The sequence below is a fragment of the Muscardinus avellanarius genome, assembly GCF_963383645.1.
Source record: "Muscardinus avellanarius genome assembly, chromosome: 19".
Lineage (NCBI taxonomy): Eukaryota > Metazoa > Chordata > Mammalia > Rodentia > Gliridae > Muscardinus > Muscardinus avellanarius.
The window spans coordinates 13,917,468-13,929,626 of NC_137805.1; the positions used below are offsets into that span (position 1 = coordinate 13,917,468).

At 43.1% G+C, this 12,159-nt stretch overlaps 1 protein-coding gene across 1 annotated transcript in view; it reads left to right on the forward strand.

Moving 5' to 3' along the window:
- DNAAF9 (dynein axonemal assembly factor 9) overlaps positions 1-12,159 on the forward strand; it is a gene marked incomplete at both ends in the record, with an annotated part of 124,811 nt that overhangs the window by 27,142 nt on the left and 85,510 nt on the right. Inside the window, 4 exons of the mRNA XM_080716014.1 lie at positions 1,449-1,573; positions 2,671-2,767; positions 3,685-3,791; positions 10,773-10,850. Of these exons, the coding sequence (XP_080572140.1) occupies positions 1,449-1,573; positions 2,671-2,767; positions 3,685-3,791; positions 10,773-10,850 (407 nt within the window). The remainder of the gene's footprint in view (positions 1-1,448; positions 1,574-2,670; positions 2,768-3,684; positions 3,792-10,772; positions 10,851-12,159) is intronic.

Consider the following 12,159-nt stretch of genomic DNA (forward strand, 5'->3'; position numbering starts at 1 on the left):
GTCTCCAGGTGGCTTGGGCAGGGCTCTGTGGGCGTGGCTTGGAAGGCCCCTGCTGGGACTTGAAGGGAGCCCCCCTTGCCCTTTGTGACCCTTGGCCTAGCTAGCGTTTACCCGAGAGTTGGCCGCAAAGAGGCTGCTCCTGTTGTGTTCCCTCGTACCGCCTCGGCTGGCCAGTGTGAATGCAGAGAGCCATAAGAAAACTGGAGCTTTATTTCAGGAGGCTGCCCAGCTGTGTCGTCAGCTGGGCTCGTTGGGCTTAGAATAGCGTTCATGAAGCCAGCGTGTCACACTGTGCTGCTGTGCTGGCACTGCCCCAGCCTGCAGCGGCCTTGGGCACTCTCTGCTGTCTCCTTTCTCACCGCCAGCAGACCCGGGTGTCTCCTTGTTGGAGAGGTCTGGTGGCAGTGGCCTCAGAGGAGCCATGAGGGGAGCCCGTGCTTTTCTTTGGAGGCCTGACTATGTTCATTCTCAGCGGTAGACTGCTTTACTGTTCCTGCTCCATCCATGGCTCCTCTGTTCACCTGGTTTTGTGTCCACTCTTGAATTTGTTTGTTTATTTGACTCACCAGTGTTGATGAGTGTGACCTGCTGATGTGTTTTCAGAGCTCTTCCCACTTCCCTCGACTTCCTTCGTCCAGCCCTTCCTGTGATGAGTTCATCTACAGGGTCCCTTCCCAAGGCTGACAGGCTGTGGTCAGGCCCCTGCGCCCTGCCCGAGCTTTAGGTGCTGGTGCTGGTGGGGACACTCGCTGTGTAGTTGCTGCTGTGCTCCTGGCTGTGACTTCGGGCCATGAAGTTTCCATTTGTTACTTATCTGTGCATTGAAGTACACAGCTGAGTTTAGTACCACAGGTTTAGCTGTGTTGAACTTTGCAGAACACCATATGTCATTAGATGAAGCCTGTTCTCCCGATTTAGTTTGTATCTGCATTGCCCCTAGAGGACCACATGTGGGAGCTTTGCATGGGGTCAAGGCTGAGCGTTCCACAGTTACTTAAAGCACAAAGTTTAATTAAATTATAATGTTCAGCTTAGAGTTTTGTTACATAATTTTTAATGTTTGGTTGTGGGTTTTTTGTGTGTGTGGTACTGGGGGTGGAACCCAGGGGCTTTCTACCTCTGGGCCATACTCCCAGACTTATTTTATACTTTATTTGGAAGCATGGTCTCACTAAGTTGCTGAGAGCCTCACAAAGTAGCTGAGGCTGGCTTCGAACCTATGCAGCCCTGTCTCAGCCTCAAGTATGCACCACCACAACTGGCTAATTTTTAATGTATTTTTAATTATTTTATTTTATTGCTGTGCAGGGGATCAAACCCAGGGCCTGTGCATGCTGGGCAAGCACTCTACCACTGAGCTTGGACAGTCCCAAGTTTTAAATTTTCTGGGCAGGAAATGTCTAAAAGAAAAGCCTTAACAATCTTGTTTTGATTTTGTTTTCTTACAGATGTAATTATACTGATTAAGTCAGATAGTGTCCATCTGTACTGTAATCCAATCAACTATCATTATCTCTTACCCTATGTGGCACATTGGAGAAATCTTCATTTTCACTGCATGACTGAAAATGAGGTGAGAAGAAAAAACAGGGTAGGCACGTTTAAAAGGCAAGTGTTGGCCTGGAACAGGAGGCCGCTAAAATCTACTTGCAGAATATGGCTGTGCAAAAATGGTTTTTGGTTTCAAATGGAAGGCTTCTCATTTCATTATGAAGCTGCCTTTTTAGATAAATTGTTTGCTGGAAAGAGACAAAAGGGGCTGTTGGAAGTGGGACCTAGAGTAGGTTGTGGACCGTGCGCTGTCCCTGCGCTGCTCCCCGCCGAGGCCAGGCTCTTGGGGCTGGTGGACTGGTGCCAGGCACTGCCCTCAGAACTTCGTGAGCTCCACGGCAGTCCTGCCTTTGGGGTTCTTGGCATCTGTTTCTATTTCCGTTTGGGACGTTGTCAAGGGTCTGGCTGGACTCAGCCTGGACACTCGGTATAGGGAGGGAGGGACATGGGAGGGCACCAAGTGCTGTGTGAATACATGCCGTTGTCAACATGAACATGATCCTCGCTATGATGTGAGACTACAGTGCGCTAATGAAAATATATAAAAGGGGAAAAAATTAGGATTTGAAGTTTAGGATTTCATGAAAGTTGTGACCCAATATTGGTCAAGAACACTTCTTTCTACCCTGAGATTTTAGAGGATTTGGAGGGATAATTTTTATGTATTGCCTTAGGTCTCCTGATCCATTTTGAAGTTGATATTTGTGTATGATTTAAGGAAATAACAAATCTTTCTTTTTGATTTCTGTGTTTTGTTTTTGGTTGTGCCAGGAATTGAATCCAGGGGCATTCTACCTTTGAGCTGTATCTTCAGCCCATTTTATTTTTCATTTGGAAATAAGATCTCACCAAGTTTCTAAAAGCCTAAGTTACCGAGGCTGGCTTCAAACCTGTGACTCCTGTCTCAGCCTCCCAAATACTGGGATTGAAGGCATATGCCGCCACTCGTGGCTAATAACAAGTCTTTCTAGCCAAAGTCCAGTAGTTTGGCTTTGGCTCTTGCCCTTTGAGTACAAGGCACTCCTCTGTAAATGCCAACCCTGATAAAATGCAGAGAAAACATGGACCTTAGCATGATGCCTCCTCAGAGCTTGTTTTTCTTTTAATTTTCCTCTTTAGTATGAACATGAGGAAGCTGCAGAAGAATTTAAAATTTCCAGCTTTGTGGACATGGTTCGAGACTGTAGTCGCATTGGCATTCCTTACAGCTCTCAAGGTGAGTGTCTGGCAGCAAGCCATTTGAGAACCTTGCCTGGATGTCAGGGGCTGAACCTCTCGGCTTCTTTCCTTGTGGGAAGCCCCTCTGATCCATTTCTACTACAGCAAAGGGTCAAGCAGAGTAACGTTTGAGGGCTTTGATGTTTGAGCTTATATTCATAACTGTGCAGTTCCCACACGAACACAGCAAGCCGCTTCTGCTCGGGTAGAACTGATAGGAGATTTAGAATAATTGACATCTAGTCTGTAGTGCTTATTATACAAAGTGTAAATGCCAGGCCTCTTAGGAATAAAACATAGTCATTTGGATAGCCCTTCGAAAATAGGCTGACATGTTCAAAAGTGATACAAAGAATACAGGGGAAAATCAAGTTTAGCAGTGGTTATATTGTAGAGAAAAAAAGAGCCTTGCACACGGAAGGTATGATCACAAGAAAGGAAAAAAATTAACTTAGTACCATGGGAAAGTTAATTATCTATGTTTTTTAAGGGAGAGAAGCTAAATTTGGGTCTGTTGATAATTATACCCACTAAAAGATGTAAGTCACATGTTATAGACAACTATTTACTTATTATTTTCACTTAATTGCAAAACCAAAATGCAACGTGTTTATGGTTTGAATTTTTCTTGGTTTTCTTTAATGTATTTCTGAGTTACTGAGGCTGGCTTTAAACCTGTGATCCTCCCATCTTAGCTTTCCAAGTATTGGGATTACAGGCACAAGCCGCTTGCCTGGCTCATTTTGTATTTCTGGATTCTGTCTCTGACCATTTTATCTGTTTGAAATCTACTTTGCCAAGTCAGACCCTGGTGAACTTGTGAGAATGATGCCTGTCTAGCCATGTTGGATCAGGCTTAGACCTTTATGTCCAGGATGGCATTTGATCCAGTGTTGTTGCATTTGATCCCTCTAGGTCACTTGCAGATATTTGATATGTTTGTGGTGGAGAAATGGCCAATTGTACAGGCCTTTGCACTTGAGGGCATTGGAGGGGATGGATTTTTTACCATGAAATATGAGGTAAGTATGAAAAGCAGTATGTTTGGGGTTTACCTGTCACTGGGCTGTTTTATGCAGGGCCCACAAAGTGAGCGGGCCTTATTATAACACTTTGAAAACTGGCAGTTTACTCCCAAGGGCGTGGAACAAGTTAGAAGACTTGAAGAGGAAAACTGAGTTCTGTTCTCGCTTCTTGGAATTCCCCTCCACCCCCTTCCGCACTCGAGTCACTGTTCTTACTGTCTACCCATAGCACCCTTGGCTGGCATCTCTTACAGCTTTCCTTGTCCTGTTACCACACATTTGCCATAGGTTCCTGGCTCACCTGCTACTCCTGATCTCTGGACTATACTCTCCTGACTAGAAAAACAGAGCCTTATTGTTATTTGTACATCAGAAAGCCACATAATTTGAGGACTGTTTAAGAACAACGAAGGGATAGTGTAGAGTTTTATATAAAGTACAGCCTACTGGAGGAAATAGAAGGGATAGCTTTCATGGTAAGAACAGTATCTTTTATTTCAGTACTTTTTGCATCTAGGAGATAACTGATAAAAGTATTTGGCAAGTGAATTAATGAGTGGGTCTGGGAGAGGGGTGATTTAGGGCACAGACTGGAAAGGACGATGGCCTTCCAGGTCAGTATGACCACATGTGTGCGCCCCTGAAATGACCTGCCCACCAGGTGGGGAGAGGGATGCTAGCATGCTAGAAATGAGGTTGTCCTTTGGGGGAGGGAGTAAGGAGAACCTCTATTTTATTTTTGAGGTACTGGTGATTGAATTCAGGGCATCATGCATGGTAGGTAAGTGCTCCACCATTGAGCTACACCCCAAGCCCTAAGTGAGATCTTTAGTTGCAAGACAGAAGCGAGTGTGGTCCCGCACACCTGTAATCCCAGTATTTGGGAGGCTGAAACAGGAGGATCACAGGTTCAAGGACAGCCTCAGCAAATAGTGAAGCTCTCATCAACCTAGTGAGACCTTGTTTCAAAACAAAAATAAAAGCCAGATGTGGTGGCACATACTTGTATTCTCAGTACTTGGGAGGCTGAAACAGGAGGATTGCAGGTTCAAGGATGACCTCAGCCAGTAATGAGACTCATCAACCTAGTGAGACCCTGTTTCTAAAATAAAAAAAATAAAATATGGCTTAGAATGTAGCTCAGAGGTAGAATGCTCCAGAGTTTTGATTCCCAGAACCACAAAAATAAAAAGCAGCAGCAGCAGCAACAGCAAGATAAAGGGTCAATTCCTGTCCTATTTATTTATTATTTATTTTTGGAACTGAGTCTGACTACATGGTGAGGGCCTTACAAAGTTGCTGAGCCTGGCCACGAACTTGCAATCCTCCTGTCTCAGCCTCCCAAGTACTGGGATACAAGTGTGCGCCACCACACCCGGCTATGATTATTTTTATCTGTAATTAGTTATATGAACTAGGTATTTATGGGGTGCCGGCCTGCTACATACCAGGTACTACTGCAGGCACTTTAAATGAAACGACTGAGTCAGCTCTTAAAACAACCCTCTGATGTAGGTATTATTATTTTATGTTTCCCTTTTACAGAGAACTTAGAGGAAATTCCCAGTCACAGACCTAGTGTGTGTGACCTCACTAAGTAGCTGGGGGTGTCCACGAACCGCGATCCTTCTGTCTAAGCCTCTCAAATGCAGGGATTGCAAGTATGCACCACCACGCCCGGCATGAGCTAATATTTAATTTCTAAATTGATAAGATACAGACATATAAAAATAGAGAGTTAGATACAAAAAAAGTTAAGAGCTCTAAGTGGTTGCTTCTGAGGAATGAGATTGATGGGGATTTGTGAAAGGTGAGACTATGAATTAAAATTTTTCATTGCAAGCCTTTTATAGTTTGATTGTGTGTGTGTGTGTGTGTGTGTGTGTGTGTGTGTGTGTGTGTTACTGGGAGTGAAACCCAGGGGCTTTTCTACCTCCAGGTTATACTCCCAGACCTATTTTATACTTTATTTGGAAACAGGGTCTCATTGAGTTGCTGAGAGCCTCTCTAGCTGAGGCTGGCTTCGAACTTTTTTTTTTTTTTTAATTTTATTTTATTGGTGCACTGTATTCATACATCATAGTGGGATACAAACTTTTGTAGACATACATGCACACATCGCCCAGTCAGCCCCCACCCGATCCCCACCCCATTCTCTCCCCATCCCTCCCTCCCATGCTTGGCTTAGTGGTTGACATCTAGTATTATAGCAATTTATCCAAAATTAAAAATGAAAATCTCACATAACAGTTTCATTTGTCTGATACCAAGCTTTTGATGACTTAAAGATAACATTTCAATATTTCTTTTTGCTTTCTTTCTTACCAGAGAATATTTTTTTCTTTTTTTTAGGTGAAACTATCATATATTTATTTTTCAGAAAAAAATCTATCCTGATATGGAATATGGACTCTAGATACCCAAAACAATCTCGAAGCAAAAACAAAGCTAGAAGATGTATATTTTCTGATTTCAAACCATATAAAGCTACAATAATTGAAACAGTGTAGTACTGTTCTAAAGGCAGATATATAGACCATTGGAGTTAAATACAAGCCTAGAGCTAACTTCTTCCCTATATTATCAAGTTATTTTTGACAAGGTTTCCACGAAGATTTGGTGGTGGAAATAATAATCTTTTAACTAAATATGGTTGAAAAATAATAATTACATGGAAAAGAATAAAATTGGACCCTTACCTAATCCCACATACAAGTATTAACTCAAACTAGATAAAAGACCTAAATATAAATCTTAAGACTATAAACTTTTAGGAGAAAATCTGGGTCATAAAACCTCACAACATTGAAATTGGCAGTGATTTCTTGGATATGATTTCAATGGCACAGGCAACAGAAGAATATACAAACTCCCTAAAAAATAAAAGAAAATATTGTATATCCAAAGACAATGTAAACAGAGTTAAAAGTTACTAATAGAATTGGATAAAATATTTCCAAATGCTATATCTGAAGGTATATTAATATTCCAACTAGAAATCCTAAAAATTAACAACAATAAAGGCAAACAATACAATTTAGAGATAGGTAAAAGACTAACATAAATAATGAATCTCCACAGATAACCAATCTTAGTTGTCTGTTGGATGGAAAATCTTGTTTCTCTGGTTCTGGTGAGTGTTACCTATTTCTTCTTTGTAGTTAATCTCTTTGAGTATTTTCTCTAGCGCTGGTTTTGAAGACATAAATTCCTTCAGTTTCTGTTTGTCATGGAAGCTTCTTATTTCTCCATCTAATTTGATAGAAAGTTTTGCTGGGTAGGAAATTTTTGGCTGGAAGTTGTTTTCTTTCAGAGTTTGGAATATGTTACTCCAAGCCCTTCTGGCTCTCATGACTTGGTTTGGGAAGTCTGGAGTGATTCTAATTGGTTTGCCTCTGAATGTCACTTGGCCCTTTGTTTTTGTTGCCTTTAAGATTCTCTGCTTGGCTTCCACATTGGTCATTTTGACAATTATATGGCGTGGGGATCCTCTTCTCCGATCCTGTCTAAAGGGAGTTCTATAAGTTTCCTGGATCTGTGTATCAACCTCTTGCTCTATATTTGGAAAATTTTCTGCTATTACTTCCTTGAAGAGATTGTTGATCCCTTTGGTATCACTTTCTTTTCCCTCCTCTATTCCAATTATTCTTAGGTTAGCTCTCTTAAGATGGGCCCATATTTCTTCAATGTCAGATTCCTGCTGTTGGATATCTTTTTCTAGATTAGAAACTATGCATTCATTTTTGGATTGCTCATCTTCTAAGAGCGAGATTCTGTTCTCCATGTGGTCTAATCGGTTGTTTGTGCTTTGAATTGAGGCCTTTACTTCATTAATTGCATCCTTTATCTCTTTTTGGCTCTCTCTGAGTTCTTTTCGAAGCACCTCTATTATTTCTACAGTTATTTTCCTGATTTGATCTTCTAGAAATCTCTGATTTTCTGTTTTATCAGGTTCTGATGTTGTGGGGTTGTGCACATTCATTACTTCAGTGTTATTCCTCTTTCTCATGATTTCGGAGGTTTGTGCCTTCTCTGGGTTCTTCCCTTGGGTCACTATGGCTTCACTTAAGGTGCTCTGGATCTCGAGTCTGTATTATCTCAGACCCTACTACTCCTTTACTGGGTTGTATCACAGAGTCTCCGACCCAGGGAGTCGATAGAGGCTGCTTTAAACTATGGGGGGTGCCAGGTTGCACGCTCTCCTATGGCGTGATATCTCTGCCACCACCACTCCCTCACTGGGTCAAGTCCCAGGAGGCACAATACTGGGATTTCTCCTCTGTGGCCCGCAATTTGACTCACTGTTCTTGAGTACGTAGATGTAGCTGTACTGGACTCGGTGAATTCACTGCTGCTGCCGCCGCCGGTGGCAATATGGCGCCTCTGCCACGCCCTCGGCCATGAGGCTGGCGTATTTTTTCTTCTCTGGTTTTGATTTCCACTCTGAATCCCTGCAGCGTGTGCTGAGCTCAGCCACTGGGAGCTTTAAATGCTGTCTGCGCGGAAAGATCCCGCCTGGCTGTTCCGCATCGGCTCACCTCGGCTTGCTGTAGCCGTCCGCTGAGTTCGCCGCTGCCGCCGGCAGTATGGCGCTGCTGCCGCGTCCTCGGGCGCGTGTGTCTCCTCTGTGGCCCTGAGCTCTGTTCTCAGTCCGCTTTCTCTCTGGAGTTGGTGGTTTTTTTGTTTTTCTGGTGATGGTGTTTTCTGGCTATGAAAGGCGCTCTTTTTGTGGTAATGGAGATTGGTTGTTAGCGGGACTCTTAAGCCCCGCTTTTCTCGGTCGCCATCTTCCCGGAAGTCTCTGGCTTCGAACTTTTGTGATCCTCCTGTCTCAGACTCCCAAGCACTGGGAATAGAAGCGTGAGCCAACACGCCTGGCTTATAGTTTAATTTTTTTAAACCATGAACCAAGCAGGGCATGGTGGTGCACGCTTGTAATACCAGCATTCGAGAGACAGAGACCAGATTTTGGCTCGCAGACAGACTCAGCTACTCAGCAAGGCCTTTCAGAACTCATTGAGACCCCGTTTAAAAATAAAAAGACTAAAAACTAGGGCTGGGGTGTAGCTCAGAGCTATAATGCCCCTGGGTTCCATCACCAGTACCAGGGGGAAAAAAACAACAAAGACAAAAACTACATAGCATACATGTCTATACATGCATATATGTTTATATGAATATGTATAATCACTGACGATAATCAAAGGATGAACCTAAAGTTCTGGATTAAAAATGGTTTCCTTTAGCCGGGCGTGGTGGTGCACACTTGTAATCCCCGCGCTTGGGAGGCAGAGACAGGAGGATCGCGCAGGTTCGAAGCCAGCCTCAGCTACTTCATGAAGCTCTCAGCAACTTAGTGAGACCCTGTTTCCAAATAATATATAAAATAGGTCTGTGAGTATAGCCCGGAGATAGAAAAGCCCCTGGTTCCACCCTGAGTACCACCAAAAAAATAAAATTGTTTTTTTAAGTCCGGATTGGTGGCGCACACTTGTAATCCTAGCGCTTGGGGGACTGAGACAGGAGGATCTCACAGGTTCAAAGCTAGCCTCTGCTACTTAATGAGGCTCAGCAACTTAGTGAGACCCTGTTTCCAAATAAAATATAAAATAGGCCTGGGAGTATAACCCAGAGGTAGAAAGCCTCTGGGTTCCACCCCCATTACCACCAAAAAAAAAAAAAGTTTCTTTAGTACTTGGGAGGCTGAGATAGGAGAATCGCAGGTTTGTGGCCAACTTCAGCTACTTAATGAGGCCTTCCACAACTTAGTGAGACCGGTTTAAAAAAAAAAAAAGAATAAAGGGCCAGGTGTGGTGGTGCACACTTGTAATCCCAGCATTTGGGAGGCAGAGACAGGAGGATCGCGGTTCTCAGCCAGCCTCAATGACTTAGTGAGGCTCTCTGCAACTCAGTGAGACCCTGTTTCAAAATAAAGAATAAAAAATAGAGCAGGGTGAGAGCAGGGTGTGGTGGCGCACGCTTGTAATCCCAGCACTTGGGAGGCTGAGACAGGAGGATCGCGCAGGTTCGAAGCCAGCCTCGCCTGGTTTAAGAGACCCTGTTTCCAAATAAAATATAAAATAGGTCTGGGAGTGTAGCCCAGAGGTAGAAGTTCCCTGGGTTCCATCCTCAGTACCACCAAAAAAAAAAAAAGAATAAAAAATAGGGCTGGGGGGGTGTAGCTCAGAGGTAGAATGCCCCTGGGTTCCATCCCCAGTACTGCCAAAAAAAAAAAAAAAAAATTCAAGGAAGGAAGAAAGAAAGAAAGAAAGAAGGAAAGAAAGAAAGAAAGAAGTAGGGCTGGGGGTATAGCTCAGAGGTAGAATACCCCTGGGTTCGACCCCTTGCGAGGCATGATGGTGCACACTTGTAATCCCAGTATTTGGGAGGTTGAGACAAAAGGATCACAGTTTGCGGCCAGCCTCAGCAACTTGTGAGGCCTTTCATAACTTAATGAGACCCTGTTTCAAAATAAAGAATAAAAAATTGGGCTGAGCCAGATGTGGTGGCGCACGCTTGTAATCCCAGCATTAGGGAGGCTGAGACCAGAGGATCGCGGTTCGCGGACAGCCTCAGCTATTTAGTGAGGCCTTCTGCAACTTAGTGAGACCCTGTTTCAAAAAAAGAATAAAAAATAGGGCAAGGGGTGTAGCTCAGAGGTCTAATGCCTCTGGGGCCATCCCCAGACCCGCAAAAAAAAAAAAAAAAAATTGGGCTGAGAGTGGAATTTAGAGGTGGAATGCCCTGGGTTCTAGCCCTGGTAGTACAAAAAAAAAAAAAAGTTTCCTTGAATGGGAAGGCATTTATTAATATGTATACATTATAATTTATACAAATTTGATTTATTATTTGAATCTCACCAAGTTTATACCAAGATAGTAATTTCTGAGCATCAGAAAATAATTCTAATTATTTTTCTTCCCCAGTTGTCTTAATGATATTGGCATAACTATTGTATGTTTTTGTCCTTTGTTGCAGTTGCAAGATGTGAGCTTGAATCTGTGGAATGTCTACAGCAAGATGGATCCTGTGTCTCTGGAGAATTTGCTTTCAGAAGTAAGGAGCCAGATAGTATTTAGCTTATAAATATTATAGCCAGCTCAGTTATCTACTAAAGTTATTTAATATGGAGAAACACAAGGTGTATTTTAGTTTGCTTTAGTCAAAGAGTCTTTTTTTCCTAGATTTTTGTCTTGAACTTTGGGGGTAGAAGGGAGCTTGGGAAAGTGATAATACCTCTTTTTCTCTGAGGAAATTTCACCTGAGGCAGAAACCAATGCCTCCTACCTGAGCCGGAGTTTAAAGTTTCACTTAAACATTTGTCTGTTGGGCTGGACTTTTGTAAAGTGTTGTAGCAGGTGTCTTTTCCTCAGTAGTGGGGGTGGAAGCTAGGGGCATTCTGCCTCCAAGCTACACCCCCAGCCCTATTTTTATTCTTTATTTTGAAACAGAATCTCACTGAGTTGCAAAGGGCTTCACTAAGTAGTAGCTGACGCTGACCCCGATCTTCCTCCCAAATCCATAATTCCATCCTCCCAAATGCTGGGATTACAAGCCTGCACCACCACGCTCAGCTAGCAGGTGTCTTTTTTGAAGGTAGATAGAGGGGTTTGGCCTAAAAGAACCAAGGACTAGAGCAGTGGCGGCAGACTTGTCTGGGAGAGACCAGATGGTAATTTTGGGCTGCTTTTTCCATTCCAGTCTCTGTTGCGACAGCTTAGCAATACCACTGCAGCATGAAAGCATCCCAGGACACTGCCTAAACAAATTGGTGTGCCTGTGTTCCTAGGAAACCTTGTTTACAACAATGTGTGTCCTGCCCATGGTCTGTAATTTGCCAACTCCCCAGACATTGTTTTTTATGAACTTTGAAAAGAATTTTCAGGGTGGGGGAGGAATTTGAGAAGCAATAACAAAAACTAAAGCTCTAAGAGAAGGTGCTCTGGCTCAGCAGCTCATTGGTGTCTCCCGGTGGGCATGAACGGACGTATGCACTATCGAGGACTTGCCAATTGGTCAAGGTTTACCTGCTGAACCTGTCATGTGTCACTTTAATTTTGTACTACTCATTTTATTTTTTATTTATTTTTATTTATTATTATTATTATTATTATTATTATTATTATTATTATTATTATTATTATTATTTTGGTGGTACTGGGGTTCCTGGAAGACCTTCTACCTCCGGGCTACACTCCCAGACCTATTTTATACTTTTTTATACAGGGTCTCTTAAGCCAGCGCGACTGGCTTCGAACCTGCGCGATCCTCTTGTCTCCACCTCCCAAGCGCGGGGATGACAAGCGTGCGCCACCACGCCCGGCTTTTCTGTACTACTCATTTTAAATAGGGTAGAATAGAATGT